This window comes from Myxocyprinus asiaticus, chromosome 45 (genome assembly GCF_019703515.2).
Source record: "Myxocyprinus asiaticus isolate MX2 ecotype Aquarium Trade chromosome 45, UBuf_Myxa_2, whole genome shotgun sequence".
Lineage (NCBI taxonomy): Eukaryota > Metazoa > Chordata > Actinopteri > Cypriniformes > Catostomidae > Myxocyprinus > Myxocyprinus asiaticus.
The window spans coordinates 32,002,202-32,020,902 of NC_059388.1; the positions used below are offsets into that span (position 1 = coordinate 32,002,202).

An 18,701-nucleotide genomic window follows, 5' to 3' on the forward strand; every position below is an offset into this window, starting at 1 on the left:
GCAACCGGGCCAATCTGGTTGCTTAGGAGACCTGGCTGGAGTCACTCAGCACACCCTGGATTCGAACTCACGACTCCAGGAGTGATAGTCAGCGTCAATACTCGCTGAGATACCCAGACCCCCCAATAAGAATTGAATTAATAAATCTACAGGTTTGTGATAATAAGTCGCTCTCTCAGGCTTTCAGCTGCACCGAATTTCCATGACAGTTAACATTTTTGCATGTACAAAAAGGTTTCTTTTTTGTTAATCTTTGTAAATAGAACCTGTTATTTGGAGCTGTGTAAAGAACCCAAGGGTTCTATCTAGAACCTCTAATAGAGTGTGGTATGCCATTGTGAACATTGCTCAGTTCAGTTGAGGAGCATTGCTTTATTTATTTGTGTTTAATATCACGCAGAGAGTAATGCTGTTCCTCTTTTGCAGTATTATTAACATTATACAGAAGACTCAGTAACACTGATTATATAAGCTGCAGGTCAATGTTTGAGTGGACAGCGACATCCAGTGGACAAATACAGTAATTATTTATTATTTTACTTATGTAACGTGAATCGTAAATTAAAGGTGCACTTTGTAATTTGTTCCTCATTATAAAAAGTTTAACTCCTAAAGACATGAAATGTAATTTTGCAATATATGTGTAAAATCATGATTGACTCACATTCAAATGAAGACTCCAGTCATATCCGTGACCTTATAAAAGCTGTTTTATTCTACATGGAGAGGGTCCACACATGGGGGCGGCCATGTTATGATCACATGACCAGCTGAATACGACTGTTATTGGACACTTTCACTCATTGATTAAAGTAATCAAGACTGACTGTGAATACTCCATTTCTATAATGCCATCTGAAACTATGGCAACTCATGGATATTCTGGGTTATCCTGTCGAGTGTTGCTCTTTGGGACATTAGATAAATAGTCAAATGCGAGTGAATTCCTCAGTTTCACCATGACAACTGTACACAGGTAAACTCCAGAAAGATTTGTGTCTAATGTTTATATCTGTAGTAGTTTATTTTGAGTGTTTCTATGACTTTATAAAGTTCATGAACCGTGACACACGTCAACGCAGAAGCTCAAGCGTCACAGATCGCCACGCGTCATGTTTGTGTGAGCGTCACAGATCGCCACGCGTCATGTTTGTGTGAGCGTCACAGATCGCCACGCGTCATGTTTGTGTTTTAGAGCAAATGGCTCGAATTAGTATTTCCACTTCTACAGGTCACTGACTTCCACACGCTTCAGATCAAATATCACCTCCTGTATCACCATCAAACTACTCCCACAGTCACCTCCTTATTAAAGCTTTATAATTAAATATTAATGAACAATAACGCCGACTTCAGTTCGAAAGCCTTTTATTACACAAATATGGGAAGTTTAGTGGCAAAACTCTATTTATTATATTACGTAAAATAGAAACAAATACACATCTGTATAGTTTCACACTGGAGTCGCGCACAGAACTGCTGACGTAAGAACATATGCGTTTGACCGAAAAACTGAACAGTAATTAATTTGGCCAATAAATAAATAAATAAAATAAATACAAGTGAAAAACAGATGCATCTGAATGAAAAACTGAACAGTTATTAATTTGGCCCAAAAAAATAAATAAATAAAATAAATACAAGTGAAAAACAGATGCATCTGAATGAAAAACTGAACAGTTATTAATTTGGCCAATAAATAAATAAATAAATAAATAAATAAATACAAGTGAAAAACAGATGCATCTGAATGAAAAACTGAACAGTTATTAATTTGGCCAATAAATAAAAAAATAAATAAATAAATAAATACAAGTGAAAAACAGATGCATCTGAATGAAAAACTGAACAGTTATTAATTTGGCCAATAAATAAAAAAATAAATAAATAAATAAATACAAGTGAAAAACAGATGCATCTGAATGAAAAACTGAACAGTTATTAATTTGGCCAATAAATAAATAAATAAATAAATAAATAAATACAAGTGAAAAACAGATGCATCTGAATGAAAAACTGAACAGTTATTAATTTGGCCAATAAATAAATAAATAAATAAATACAAGTGAAAAACAGATGCATCTGAATGAAAAACTGAACAGTTATTAATTTGGCCAATAAATAAATAAATAAATAAATAAAAGTGAAAAACAGATGCATCTGAATGAAAAACTGAACAGTTATTAATTTGGCCAATAAATAAATAAATAAATAAATACAAGTGAAAAACAGATGCATCTGAATGAAAAACTGAACAGTTATTAATTTGGCCAATAAATAAATAAATAAATAAATACAAGTGAAAAACAGATGCATCTGAATGAAAAACTGAACAGTTATTAATTTGGCCAATAAATAAATAAATAAATAAATACAAGTGAAAAACAGATGCATCTGAATGAAAAACTGTACAGTTATTAATTTGGCCAATAAATAAATAAATAAATAAATACAAGTGAAAAACAGATGCATCTGAATGAAAAACTGAACAGTTATTAATTTGGCCAATAAATAAATAAATAAATAAATAAATAAATACAAGTGAAAAACAGATGCATCTGAATGAAAAACTGAACAGTTATTAATTTGGCCAATAAATAAATAAATAAATAAATAAATAAATACAAGTGAAAAACAGACGCATCTGAATGAAAAACTGAACAGTTATTAATTTGGCCAATAAATAAATAAATAAATAAATACAAGTGAAAAACAGATGCATCTGAATGAAAAACTGAACAGTTATTAATTTGGCCAATAAATAAATAAATAAATAAATACAAGTGAAAAACAGATGCATCTGAATGAAAAACTGAACAGTTATTAATTTGGCCAATAAATAAATAAATAAATAAATACAAGTGAAAAACAGATGCATCTGAATGAAAAACTGAACAGTTATTAATTTGGCCAATAAATAAATAAATAAATAAATAAAAGTGAAAAACAGATGCATCTGAATGAAAAACTGAACAGTTATTAATTTGGCCAATAAATAAATAAATAAATAAATACAAGTGAAAAACAGATGCATCTGAATGAAAAACTGAACAGTTATTAATTTGGCCAATAAATAAATAAATAAATAAATAAATAAATACAAGTGAAAAACAGATGCATCTGAATGAAAAACTGAACAGTTATTAATTTGGCCAATAAATAAATAAATAAATAAATAAATAAATACAAGTGAAAAACAGACGCATCTGAATGAAAAACTGAACAGTTATTAATTTGGCCAATAAATAAATAAATAAATAAATACAAGTGAAAAACAGATGCATCTGAATGAAAAACTGAACAGTTATTAATTTGGCCAAAAAATAAATAAATAAATAAATAAATACAAGTGAAAAACAGATGCATCTGAATGAAAAACTGAACAGTTATTAATTTGGCCAATAAATAAATAAATAAATAAATACAAGTGAAAAACAGATGCATCTGAATGAAAAACTGAACAGTTATTAATTTGGCCAATAAATAAATAAATAAATAAATACAAGTGAAAAACAGATGCATCTGAATGAAAAACTGAACAGTTATTAATTTGACCAATAAATAAATAAATAAATAAATACAAGTGAAAAACAGATGCATCTGAATGAAAAACTGAACAGTTATTAATTTGGCCAATAAATAAATAAATAAATAAATACAAGTGAAAAACAGATGCATCTGAATGAAAAACTGAACAGTTATTAATTTGGCCAATAAATAAATAAATAAATAAATAAAAGTGAAAAACAGATGCATCTGAATGAAAAACTGAACAGTTATTAATTTGGCCAATAAATAAATAAATAAATAAATACAAGTGAAAAACAGATGCATCTGAATGAAAAACTGAACAGTTATTAATTTGGCCAATAAATAAATAAATAAATAAATAAATAAATACAAGTGAAAAACAGATGCATCTGAATGAAAAACTGAACAGTTATTAATTTGGCCAATAAATAAATAAATAAATAAATAAATAAATACAAGTGAAAAACAGACGCATCTGAATGAAAAACTGAACAGTTATTAATTTGGCCAATAAATAAATAAATAAATAAATACAAGTGAAAAACAGATGCATCTGAATGAAAAACTGAACAGTTATTAATTTGGCCAAAAAATAAATAAATAAATAAATAAATACAAGTGAAAAACAGATGCATCTGAATGAAAAACTGAACAGTTATTAATTTGGCCAATAAATAAATAAATAAATAAATAAATAAATACAAGTGAAAAACAGACGCATCTGAATGAAAAACTGAACAGTTATTAATTTGGCCAATAAATAAATAAATAAATAAATACAAGTGAAAAACAGATGCATCTGAATGAAAAACTGAACAGTTATTAATTTGACCAATAAATAAATAAATAAATAAATACAAGTGAAAAACAGATGCATCTGAATGAAAAACTGAACAGTTATTAATTTGGCCAATAAATAAATAAATAAATAAATACAAGTGAAAAACAGATGCATCTGAATGAAAAACTGAACAGTTATTAATTTGACCAATAAATAAATAAATAAATAAATACAAGTGAAAAACAGATGCATCTGAATGAAAAACTGAACAGTTATTAATTTGGCCAAAAAATAAATAAATAAATAAATAAATACAAGTGAAAAACAGATGCATCTGAATGAAAAACTGAACAGTTATTAATTTGGCCAATAAATAAATAAATAAATAAATACAAGTGAAAAACAGATGCATCTGAATGAAAAACTGAACAGTTATTAATTTGGCCAATAAATAAATAAATAAATAAATAAAAGTGAAAAACAGATGCATATGAATGAAAAACTGAACAGTTATTAATTTGGCCAAAAAATAAATAAATAAATAAATAAATAAAAGTGAAAAACAGATGCATCTGAATGAAAAACTGTACAGTTATTAATTTGGCCAATAAATAAATAAATAAATAAATAAATAAAAGTGAAAAACAGATGCATCTGAATGAAAAACTGAACAGTTATTAATTTGGCCAATAAATAAATAAATAAATAAATACAAGTGAAAAACAGATGCATCTGAATGAAAAACTGAACAGTTATTAATTTGGCCAAAAAATAAATAAATAAATAAATAAATAAAAGTGAAAAACAGATGCATCTGAATGAAAAACTGTACAGTTATTAATTTGGCCAATAAATAAATAAATAAATAAATAAATAAAAGTGAAAAACAGATGCATCTGAATGAAAAACTGAACAGTTATTAATTTGGCCAGTAAATAAATAAATAAATAAATAAATAAAAGTGAAAAACAGATGCATCTGAATGAAAAACTGAACAGTTATTAATTTGGCCAATAAATAAATAAATAAATAAAAGTGAAAAACAGATGCATCTGAATGAAAAACTGAACAGTTATTAATTTGGCCAATAAATAAATAAATAAAAGTGAAAAACAGATGCATCTGAATGAAAAACTGAACAGTTATTAATTTGGCCAATAAATAAATAAATAAATAAATACAAGTGAAAAACAGATGCATCTGAATGAAAAACTGAACAGTTATTAATTTGGCCAAAAAATAAATAAATAAATAAATAAATAAAAGTGAAAAACAGATGCATCTGAATGAAAAACTGAACAGTTATTAATTTGGCCAATAAATAAATAAATAAATAAATACAAGTGAAAAACAGATGCATCTGAATGAAAAACTGAACAGTTATTAATTTGGCCAAAAAATAAATAAATAAATAAATAAATACAAGTGAAAAACAGATGCATCTGAATGAAAAACTGAACAGTTATTAATTTGGCCAATAAATAAATAAATAAATAAATACAAGTGAAAAACAGATGCATCTGAATGAAAAACTGAACAGTTATTAATTTGGCCAATAAATAAATAAATAAATAAATAAAAGTGAAAAACAGATGCATATGAATGAAAAACTGAACAGTTATTAATTTGGCCAAAAAATAAATAAATAAATAAATAAATAAAAGTGAAAAACAGATGCATCTGAATGAAAAACTGTACAGTTATTAATTTGGCCAATAAATAAATAAATAAATAAATAAATAAAAGTGAAAAACAGATGCATCTGAATGAAAAACTGAACAGTTATTAATTTGGCCAATAAATAAATAAATAAATAAATACAAGTGAAAAACAGATGCATCTGAATGAAAAACTGAACAGTTATTAATTTGGCCAAAAAATAAATAAATAAATAAATAAATAAAAGTGAAAAACAGATGCATCTGAATGAAAAACTGTACAGTTATTAATTTGGCCAATAAATAAATAAATAAATAAATAAATAAAAGTGAAAAACAGATGCATCTGAATGAAAAACTGAACAGTTATTAATTTGGCCAGTAAATAAATAAATAAATAAATAAATAAATAAAAGTGAAAAACAGATGCATCTGAATGAAAAACTGAACAGTTATTAATTTGGCCAATAAATAAATAAATAAATAAAAGTGAAAAACAGATGCATCTGAATGAAAAACTGAACAGTTATTAATTTGGCCAATAAATAAATAAATAAAAGTGAAAAACAGATGCATCTGAATGAAAAACTGAACAGTTATTAATTTGGCCAATAAATAAATAAATAAAAGTGAAAAACAGATGCATCTGAATGAAAAACTGTACAGTTATTAATTTGGCCAATATTGGATAAAAACGTTAAAATGAAACTTTTTTTAATCAAAACAACCCTCCGTTATGATTTATTTTCACACAGATTATGTTGCTCCATCAATGTTCAATAAAAACAAATGTATTTTTCCTTTGTGATCAGGGAAATGTTTGTACCCTAGTCTTTCTGTATCTCTTGGCATTGAGTAAAAAAAAAAAATCATCATTTGACTCATTAATGGATCAGAATAAACGGGAAAGTTGAATATTTTGTAATATCTCTAATGTTTATGCATTTGTAGAGTTGTCTTGCAAACCACCTGGAAGTGCTCAGAGTTGGAGACTTAAAGGGATACAATGTTTAAAATAGGAAGGTGAAATATGACATATTTAAGTTATTTTAGAGCAAAAGCTGTGAGATTAATCATATTGATTTAACACTGCCGAGGGAAATTGATCATTTGTTCTTTACATCAAGAAAAAAAGACATGCCTAAAAATGAAAAGAGAAGCACAAATCAGGAGTTCTTCTTCATTTGGAGCTTTAGTAAATGTGTCAGCTCGCCATCTGTTTGCGGGAGTGTGACCTCGCACCTCCACGATCACACGTGCCAGGCGCGAACACACCGTGTGTTTATAAAGACTCCAGACTTCAGTTTGAGCATCACTTCGAACAGACTCACCAGCACGGATTTACATCTTTAGCCATGGAGAGAATCGCTTTCACAAACAGATTAAACTTTGAAATGAACGCAAAGGACGCGACGCAGCCCTGGAGACCGTGGGTCAGCAAAGAGCGTCACGCACGGAAAACTGACACTTATTCGGTACGTCAATGAACCTTCTGGATTTTGAAATACTCTTAGATATATAGCTGAACCGTATGACCCTAATGTAAAATTATTAAAAGTTATTTTCAAACAGATTTCATTAAATTGCTTCCTTTTTCTCAACAGCCCTATAAAAAACAAGCTCAAAATGTAACTGATGTACAACAGTTTAAACTCCCTGTGATCACACACCCTGTAAAGTAAGTACTTTATTTTCCTTTTTAAAAGTATATCTGAAGTATAATCTTTACAGTAATATTTTGCACTGCTAGTATGTGTTATTGGGCACTTTTTCAAATACAATGCTACAAATGTCTCTATTAACATCACTATTTTACATTGTATGGAGCAGAAAAAGTGATTTATTTTGTACTATCCCAGCTAACAATTTTTGGTTCCCAGAATGTTCTGGGAACGTTAGCTTTTGGTTCCCAGAACGTTCTGGGAACGTTAGTTTTTGGTTCCCAGAACATACATTCTTAAGGTTTGTTTTTGGTTATCCAGGAATGTTTTCTTTATGGAAATAGAATGTTGTATTTAGGTATGCATAACGTTCGCCTAACGTTCCCTTAACGTTCCCTTAACGTTCTCTTACCCTTAATTTTCATCATTTATTTGATATAGTCATACATTCATGAATCATTAATCATAAATAAAACAATCAATCTATATAAATAAATAATACATGTTTTTGTTGATCCATTGTTTAATTGTTTACATAAAATATTCCCGTATCAAAAACTCCCTAATGTTTATAAAAATAAAACCTAAAAATAACCACTAGACAACGTTCTGTATAGGTCCTCTTTAGGTTGTTACAAAAAACCTCCCTGCAATGTTCTGGGAAGGTTAGTTTTTGGTTACACAAAAAGAACCTACAGAGAACGTTCCTAGAACGTTATTATTTGCCTAAAAAATAACCAAACGGGAACCATATGCTAACGTTAGAGGAACGTTCTGTGTTTGCTGGGATGTACTATGACAATTAAAAGCTTGTTTGACATGTTGATTTCTAACTCAAGTTTAAACTCTATCTCTGCAGGTTATTCTGGCCCAAATCTCGCTGTTTTGATTATTTGTACCAGGATGCTGAGATTCTCCTGAAGAATTATCCGGTTCAGGCCACCATCTGCCTGTTTGAGGACTCAGACAGTGATGAAGAGGACGAGAAAGAACTCAATTAACACCTGCTTTACTTATAGACTCCAAATTCTGATCCCACTTTATATAGCCCATTTATGTAAATAGTTGTTGTATATAAACAGATATATATAGGTTCCTCTGGAAGTTAAATGTAAATATACTCTATTTTTAGTATTTAAGATAAATTATTTTACTCCCAACTGTAACTTATTTCCTTGAAATAAATATTTGAATATGAACTTTTTGTTTTGGTCATTATTTGAACTGTTAATAATTAATGTATAATATAACAGGGTTTGAGACGGAAGTCCTTTGGATATTTTAGTATTTAATATAATATTTGGTATATTTCTTTACCAGCCATTTTTATGTAATTTTATATACTGTTAATTTTCCTAATTCACTACATGCTCTTCAAGTCACTAGAAGTCAAAAGCTGTGACACAACTGCTCATTTTTTATTATTACTGTTTATATTTATAGCAATAATAAGGGCTGGCGATTTAATGTGATTGATTATATTAAAAATAGTGCAGTTAATGATAAGGTTTATGTTCAGTGATATGGAAATAAACAGTATAAAAAGCTACTTAAAGCTACTTTTTATATTGTCAAATCCAGGGGTTTTTAAACTGGGGTCACGGGTGCTAGGGGGTCTGCGGAATATTGTTTTTTTTTTTAAATAAGAATATATATATGTATATATATATATATATATATTAAAACACACAAACAAATAGACTGGTTGGAAATCTTGAGCTTAATCATGATTATCTTATTCTATTGACAGACATAGTTTTTAACCGTAATAAATAATAATGAAAAAATCTGCATGTAGGTTTGTGATGTAAAAATATTTCTTGAACCTTTAGCTGTCACCTTTAGATTGCTCACTGGGGTTTATAGGGCATATTCTCAGTGAAGCTGCTTTGAAAGTGTGTTTTATTGTGAACATACTACACAAATACATTTGAATTTAATTGAAAACAATTCTCTTCAGGTTTATATAAAAAGTAATAGTGGAAATAAAAGAAAATATATACATTGTTACTTAAAAAAAAATAAAAATAAAATAAATATATATATATATATATATATATATATATATATATATTTTTTTTTTTTTTTGCTTTTTAGTACAATGACAACATAAAAGCCAATTATTAAATTTTACTAACATGTTATCTTTGTACATTTTGTTTACACTGTAAAATTAGGTCTTTATACATGAAAACATAAAGCTGATTGTATATTGTACAAAGCGGGGTCCTTTGGAAGGGTATCAAGGGTATATTGGGGGTCCTTGGCATTGAAAAGTGAAAAAAAAAAAAAAAAACCTGTTCTAACTACTTTATCTGAATAATTATATTTATTAATATATTTTATTAATTTATATATTTTATTTAAAATTATTTAGATACAATATTTATTCAATCATTATATATATATATATATATATATATATATATAATTTATATTTGTACCAATATTGATTTATGCTATTCAATTAAATAACCCTTTAAGCTCTGAAGGTGTTTTTAAAAATGTCCTGTTTCAGTGTCATACCCAAAATTAAAGGCTTATAACTTGACACAAAAAAAAAAAAAAAAAAAAAAAAAGGAGGGTCAAGTGTTTGGTATCATTGTAAAAGACATTTTAATTTAAATAGAATGATATAGATTTTGCCTCTGCTGAAAAATCACAAAAAAATCTAGCCAATTCTTTTCTTATTTTTCTGATTTGACATTATATATCTCTGGGTGTAAATAAGGTGGCTCCAAAAAACTGCTTTTGTTTTGTTCTTAATCATGTCAACAGTATCTGAGAGACATTTAGTGTTGATACGACAAAGCAATCAAAAGTTATAACATTAGAAATATAATTTATCATAGTGTCCAAAAGCCTCTCCAAACAAATAAAACATAATAATTGTACATAAGAACTAATTACACATGCAAACACAACAATGACTAAAGGTTTGTATAGCATGCAGACATGATTTTAGTAATGAGATTTCACTGAATGAGTTTCATTCTGTGTCATTTGAGTCATCATTGAATCTGTGTCATGTATTTGGCGCCATCTCCTGGTGGCCATATGTAACATTGTGCTTCATGTGGATTATCTAATGATCTATACATCTGATTACCTTGTGTGTGGACTGGTTTGAAAGATAATCACCTCCTCTGAGTAATGATATGTGATATTTTATGTTGTGTTTATTTATCTATTATAGCATAGTTGTTTTTATTGACAGAGCAAGTGACCGTTTTCTAAAGATTTTCCCTCTGAACTAACACTGAAATTATTTTCAATAAAAATATTTTAGGAATATAAACACAGAATATGATATTCAAACATCTATCCATGCTCAGATTACTTACTAAAGAGTTTGTGCATGTTTGCATGTAAATCAGTGCAGACTTTAGAGGAGAGATCTTGAGTTGTGGGGTCGTGAACTACACAGGCGTTAGCAGGAAGCGTTAAGAGTCTGATCTGCAATGAAGCATTTCATCACTTTACTGCATCTTTCCCCAGACACACTGACTCTTCTAAAGCAACTTTACTGGCATGGTTAAAAAAAAAACTGATGAGCAATTACATTACATATGCATACATGCATATATATTGAATCATATACATGTAATTTAAAACTATCAACAATAAAATAAAACCATAAATGCTCTCTTTTGTGATTATACAACAATATTTAACAGTTCAAATATTTGTGCACAAAATCGCTCATAATTCTGCTGTTCATTTAATTATTTATGTGGTTGAGTTTAATCGTCTTCATTCAGTCAATGTTGAGTGTGTTTAATAGTGTGTGTGTTTGTGATCGTGGGAAAGCAAAGAAAGTAGGTGTTCATTTAAGGCGTTGAGATGGGAATGTGTGTGTTTGTACATTGAGGTGTTGTAACGGGAAAGTTTAAGTGCTGTGTGTGCATGCATGAAGGTGTTGGAGTGTGTGTTATGTGTGTGTGGGAGAATGTTAATTAGGCTGGTTAATTAGTCTATTCCTTTAGAAATGTCAATTTTTGGGCTTTTTAAAATATCATCATTCAAACATACTGTGGACAAATTGCAAACAATTGGTCTCTTTTTTCAGAGAACCTCCCAAATAAAAAAAAAGACTCAAATTATTCACAAATAATATTGTATGTGTTTATAATCTTATGATAAACAGAATATATATATATATATATATAACTTTGTAATTCTAGTTCTGTTCACTCTACCTCACTTTGAAAAGTCTCATTTTATTCCACTAGATGACAGAAAGCACTAGAAAAAAATATTTTCTCTATCATATTCCATCACAATATACAGATCTGAAATGTAGGTGGCGCTCTAACACATTTTAGCCCTCATAGATGTGCTCGTCCATAGACATTCAGTCTAATTTACAGTTCAAGCAACACCCTCATTACTACATTGAATATCTCGGCCTCTGAGTGGACTAGAAGCTCAATCTAGGTGTCGTTAGAAAGCTCAGATCCTCCCCTTAATGATAATACAAAAGCCCTTTGTGATGATATTATCATCAATAGCAGAAAACATATTTTCTGATGATTTGTTTAGCATGCTTTTCCTTCTGGATGGCATATTTTATTCTGGACATCTAAAATATAACATTGGATTATTCACACAAGCAAACTCACAGACAAGTAAACAATGGCTCATTTTTTAGAGCACTCCATAAGTTAAAGGCAGATATAAAGTTTATCGCTATTTGGGGCTTACAGCAGCAGTTATCGGCACATAAATGAGACGTTTGTATTAGATGACGTACAGAAATCATATTTCACTTTGTGATTGTTTTGAAAATCTTTTGAACTGTGGTATTAGAGCAACAAAATAAACTATACAGTCACATTCCTGAGAATGAGAGCTTTCATTTGATATATGACTTGTCCATTTAAGTGCTATGTCAAGGACTTTTATTTTCATTTAAATATTTATACCCCATTACCTCTAGGGGGCGCTAATTTGCGGTGCGGATGTTTTAAGGCCTTATTTTGTTATTTTAAGTAACAAGTGCAGAAGTGATCCCTGAAAAGTTCAGATTCTAAGCTTTCAAATGATACAGAGACTTTAATGTTTTAAACATTTTAAAACGTTTTTCGTGACATAGCGCCCCCCTGTGGACCTGCTGGCAGCTCCATAGAGTTTAAGGGGTTACGTTTGACATATAACTAGTTACTATATTGTTTTGTAAGGTCACATTAAGAGCTGTTGTGCTCATACGGACACAGGTTTGAATCTGGCCTGCATCATATCTCGATCTCATCTCCATTCTAAATGCAAAGTTACAGAATTTGCTCTGAAATGTATATTAATACAGAGATTGAGCTGTTATCTTTGTAAAAGGTGTTTTTATAGACTGTTATGAAAGTGTGTTTAAATGTGACTCTCGTGGAAGGTGCAGTGTGCCGGTGTTGTGTTGTGAGGTGTAAATGTGTAGGTGTCTGAAGAGAGTGTGTGTTTTAACACTATTATAGATGTTGTGTGACTGTGGGAACTGCATGTGCACACTTGGAACTTTAGTTCACCTCTTGACCTCTTGTTTACTAGAGTAAACTTATCTTCCATAAATATACTTGTGCAAATGTGTAACATTGTCCTATTTGTATAGTCTGTGCAGTCTCTAAACTTTCTGTAGTCACTTTGGTAAAAAGCATCTACTCAGAACATTAATGTAAATGTGTTGAATGGTAAATACTGTATACAACAGGAGTCAGGACAGTCATGTCGCACAAGACCAATAAACCAGTTATAAATTTGATGATATAAATGTCTCAGTGTCCTTTTAAAAATACCCCTCAAATTAAAGAGAGTCTATGTATTAGACAACAAGACATGCAGGATATTTACATTCACTGAACTTTGTAATCTGCTCGAAAAGAAGTGGAAAAAACATTATTACAAAGCAGTTAGTTACTGTAATCTAGTCAAAGAAAGTAGTGTAATATATTACATTTTAAATTGTTGTAATCCTTCGTCATGAGTAATTTGTAATTGGTAGAGGATTACTTTTTGAGTAACTTACCCAAACTCAGAATTTCACCAAACACTCTTAAATATTTGGATCTTTAGAGACCGGTCACTTATGTATATCACAAATGGATCTACAAAATGTCCAGATAGTGTAAAACTTTCAAATTATTTTCAAGACAATTAGAAAATAATAGAATACATTTACAATAAATCTCCACTTTCACTTTCACATTCTTCTCCTTTTGCTTTTGGTGATTCACATTCTTCATGCATATCGCCACCAACTGGGCAGGGAGGAGAATTTATAGTAAAAAGGGACTTAAATATTGATCTGTTTCTCACCCACACTCATCATATCACTTCTGAAGACATGGATTAAACCACTGGAGTCATGTGGATAACTTTTATGCTGCCTTTATGAGATTTTTAGAGCATAAATGTTCTGGTCACCATTCACTTGCATTGTATGGACCTACAGAGCTGAAATATTCTTCTAAAAATCTTCATTTGTGTTCTACAGAAGAAATTAAGTCACACATCTGGGATGGCATGAGGGTGAGTAAATGATGAGATAATTTTCATTTTTGGGTGAACTGTCCCTTTAAGAGTTTTCATATCGATCTCTTAAACAAGTCATCAGAGATTTTTGTGGTGTGCATGAATGTAATGTAATGGTGATTGAGAGATATTCCTCAAAAGCTTGTTGTATCATATATGATACATGGATTTCAACAGACTTTTTCCAATAAAATAATATACAAAATTTTATGCAAGCACAAGTTGCTTAAATTCAGCAAATACTCATTTTCAAATATCAGTAACAATATAATCATTACTGTCGCTTTTACTTTTTTTTAAATAAGCTGTCATTTATCCCAACATAAGAGTCACTTTTCATTTTAAATAGATCGATATAAACATTGAAACCACTTTTTTCCACAAATAACCACTAGATGGTGCCATAAACATGTGAAACTTACATACTATAGGTTGTTTGGCTCATCAGCTTGAACAGAGACTGAAACAGGAGCCGTCAAACGTTGTGTATCATATTTAATATACACGGCGTTAAAAGGTTAATTTTCACACAGTTTTTTTCTTTTAGTCATATTTATCTTTTTGGCGAACATTGTCAATAATTCATGACATATCATTTAAAGTCAACATAAAAGTCGACAAATAAACATATTTGTCAGTAATATGCAAAATGACAAAAAAACATGTTTCAGACTCTAACAGATCAAACTTTAAACAATATACAGTATATTCAAATACAATGTTGTAAAAATGTATACAGTATATTTAAATATGTATCAAACATACAGTATTAAAGATTAATATGTTTAATATGTATGAATAAACAACATGAGAAAACTGTCTTGAAAACCTAATGAAATAATGGCATTAAATGAATATACTGAAGTATGAGCTACTTTTAGAAGTGACTCTGTTTAGACAGTTTAGGATATTGTGTTACATGTAGCATGTTTTTAAGGAAACGGCGTATTCACAATGCAAGTTACACATTCAGACTAGCATGTGACTTAGTTCAAGTTCACCTGTTTATTGTCTTCATTGAGTGTGCAGATGTAAGTTTTAATATGTCGTTTATGTTGTGGATATAATGATTAATCTCACATATATAGGATGTGTTTAAGTGAGGTAATTAACCCATTTGTAAAGTTCATTGTATTGGGATACAGGTTTGGAATGACATGAGGGTGAGTAAATGATTACAGATTTTTTTTTTTATTATTTACTTTAAAACAGATTAGGCGACTAGTCATTCATGGAACCAACGATTTGAAAATATCTAGTTTTGCACATCCCTAGAATACAATGTATTTTGTGTTTAACAAAAGAGCTTTTAATAAAGAGTGTATAGTGCAACAGTACTCTCATAAATGTGTGTGTGCAGCATTTGGTACAGAATCCTGGACATGTTTAACATCTCATTTGGGACACATGAATTCATGAGTTTAAGTAGCCATGAATAAACCAGACACACACACACACACACACACACACACAGAAGGCCCATCTGGTTGAGTGACCTGTAGTAATTAGTTATTAATCTTCCGGTGAGACAGACCTGAGCTAGAATACATTAGCACGCTTACAGAGACACAACAAGAGAGATGAGAGACCCAATCAGGGAGCAGAGAGAGAGAGAGATAGAGCGAGAGAGAGAGAGACAGACAGACAGACAGACAGAGGGGCAGAGCAGCATAGAAAGGATGAGGCTTCTGGGTTGGGGCTATGCGGTTGCTTGGCATTTTGGGTGGTTGCTAAGGTGTTCTGGGTGTTTAACCCTCCTATGGTATTCGGTCATTTTTGACCGAAATCAATTTTCCTCATTTAATAAAAATCCTTTATCTGAGCAGTACAAGACTTGGTGACTGTTCCTCCATTTGCCATCTGAACATACACAGAAAAAAACAATTGGGCTTGATCCGATAAGTCTAAGTGGTCGTAAAAACAAAAGCAACACCTTTAGTATTCACGGTCATTGACTGACCATTGAAAATGAATGGGAAAGACCAAAGATGGTTTTTTTGATCTGTCAAATACAATCAATGAATCAGCCACAATGCAGAAAAAACAACAGACAGAAATTACAGGGTGAGACTCTAAAACATCCTCAGTGCAAAACATACACACTTACACACACAAAAATGAACTGGGCCAATAACGATTGGTCTTAGTTTAGAGCATTTTCTACGAGCGATTTTACGAACGTTCATTATTTTTTACGTGCGTTTCCCAAAACTGCTCTTAACACGAACGTGCGAGGATGCGCTTTAAGTGCTTCTTAAGAGAGATGCTGTCTATAAACATGAAGTGCTGAAATGTGACCGTATATTGCTGCTCGTCATTGCAACTTCATTATATTTGTTGCGTAACTTTAAAAACGTTTGTAATTTACACACACTTCAGTCACTCCCCAATATGCCGAACATCCAGACGTGACATCAGACTGCAGTAATGTCTCAGCCGGTCTCATTCTCACCTCACTTCGCTCATTAGCATGACATTATCCTGTTGGATATCCCTAATAAGTCACTAATTACATTTAAGTTGAAAATACACACCTCATGCATATCAAAAAATGCATCTAGTCATATTTGCAATATATGCAAAAAAACAAACAAAACAAAAACAAGACACAGCATGGTTTCAGGAAATCAATAAAAAGCAAACCATTTTTATAAGAATAAGCTTAAACCAGGAACACACTGCAGTTCTCGAAAAAGCTCAAAATCCTGAACAAATCAGGAGCTGTTCACCCAGACAGCGCTCTGATATCACAAGCATCAGAAATAATTGTAACTTTCACAATTCTGTACTATTTAAAATACTGTCAGTATGTGTTAGTGCCCAAATCTGTAAAACTCACACATTTTAGGATTTATTAATCTGTTTATGAAATTTAATTTCAATCCATAATATTGATAATTTCATCTCTTGAATACAGAATTTAAAATGTCATATTTCACCTCGAATTCTAAAGAGAGAACACACAATAAATTATATTTTGTGCACAGAAAATTAAGTCTATTTTTAGAGCATTGTGACATTATTTTGTGACAGTTAAGCACATTTGTACCCCAAATTCTCAGTGCGGTTATGCATCTAGACATTCTCATTATTGTAATTAAATTATTGTAAAAAAAAAAAAAAATGTTATTAAAGAAATATTCAGAGTTAAGCTCTGGTGACAGCATTTGTGGCATAATGTTGATTATCACAAAAAATTTATTAAAATAAAAGCACAAATGTGTGTTCCAGTGAGACACTTACAATGGAAGTCAATGGGGTCAATCTGTAAACATTAAAAAACTCACTGTTTCAAAAGTATAGACACAAGATGTAAACAATATACGATTGAGCTTCACTTGTAGAGAACACGGAATATTCCTTTAAGATAACATTTAAGACTCATATAATACCATGATGTATATATATACTATAAGTTTTTAACCCTCCTATTGCGTTCGGGTCATTTTTGACCTGGGAGAGGTAGATCATCATTTTTAAAAACCACATAGTTTTTAGTACGGGAACCAAACTTTTTTACTGTGTCACCACTATCAAAATACACTTAATAGATTTTTTGTTTTTTTTCAGATTTTTAAATAAAATTGTTTAAGAGATATAACCATTTTAAATTTTTTTTTTTTACATATTTTGCGTTTGCGGGTCAATTTTGACCCGGGAATCAACTGTGGCTTTACACATAATATTACGTAGATTTTTAGTACATCTATGAATTCGATTTTTACTTATAAACACTTCATTTACATTTAGCCTCTTTCCCAAACTCTCTCACACACTTTTTGTTGCTCACTGGGACTGCACACACACACACATACTGTACAGTCACACACACACACACACACACACACACACACATTCCTGTACAAACAGTCATGACAGATGTACTAATTCAAATAAACTAAATCAAAGGTACTTCTGTGTAAATGGGGAGTGGTGAGATTTTGTTAATGCACACATTATTCTAAATAGTGCACGAAACAGGAAATTGTTCATATTTTTACTATATGCAGACATCTGATGCAGAATCATCTTACAGTATACTCACATCATCATTCAACACTTCATGAGAGTAAATAAAATAGATTTATCTTAAAAACATAGTGAAGAAGTATTAATGTTGTACACTTGAGTTTCGTTCAAAAAGAATACGTTGTTTTCATCACTTTTGACCACCCAGTTGAATTGAGCAGTTATGAGTAATAGTAAAAATAATTCTCACATTAGATGTTCATATAAATTGTATATTATGTTATATTTAGATCAAATTTCACAGAAATGTTGATAAAAAAGATGTCTTCACATGTACCTCACTGGTTTTGCTGTGGTTAAAGTAAATTCTAAAATGTCAAAGAATTAAAATTTTTATTATTAATTAATAACTTTAGCACAGTTAACATGGCAAAAATATCAATCTTTTTACATGTATGAAAAGTTAAGAACTTATTAATGCTTTACAATATAGTTTTAGATGAACACCATTGGGTTATAAGTTATTTATAAGCTTGAATTCCACCCGGTCAAAATTGACCCGCCAATGCAAAAGGTGCATGCAGA

At 30.1% G+C, this 18,701-nt stretch overlaps 1 protein-coding gene across 1 annotated transcript; it reads left to right on the top strand.

The window, feature by feature from the left end:
• Positions 1 to 7,325: 7,325 nt before the first annotated feature.
• LOC127435240 (protein ripply2-like) lies at positions 7,326 to 8,656 on the top strand. Its single transcript, XM_051688526.1, has 3 exons — positions 7,326 to 7,445; positions 7,575 to 7,648; positions 8,491 to 8,656. Exons 1-3 carry the CDS (start codon positions 7,326 to 7,328, stop codon positions 8,630 to 8,632), a joined length of 336 nt encoding a protein of 111 aa, XP_051544486.1. The 3' UTR covers positions 8,633 to 8,656.
• The last annotated feature ends 10,045 nt before the right edge of the window (positions 8,657 to 18,701 follow it).

What these genes read in the sequence shown, in the direction of transcription:
- LOC127435240 (XM_051688526.1), top strand. Translation starts at nt 7,326, where the DNA reads ATGGAGAGAATCGCTTTCACAAACAGATTAAACTTTGAAATGAACGCA. An exon ending in GGAAAACTGACACTTATTCG is followed by an intron (nt 7,446 to 7,574) that starts GTACGTCAATGA and finishes TTTTCTCAACAG; the next exon opens with CCCTATAAAAAACAAGCTCA. An exon ending in GTGATCACACACCCTGTAAA is followed by an intron (nt 7,649 to 8,490) that starts GTAAGTACTTTA and finishes CTATCTCTGCAG; the next exon opens with GTTATTCTGGCCCAAATCTC.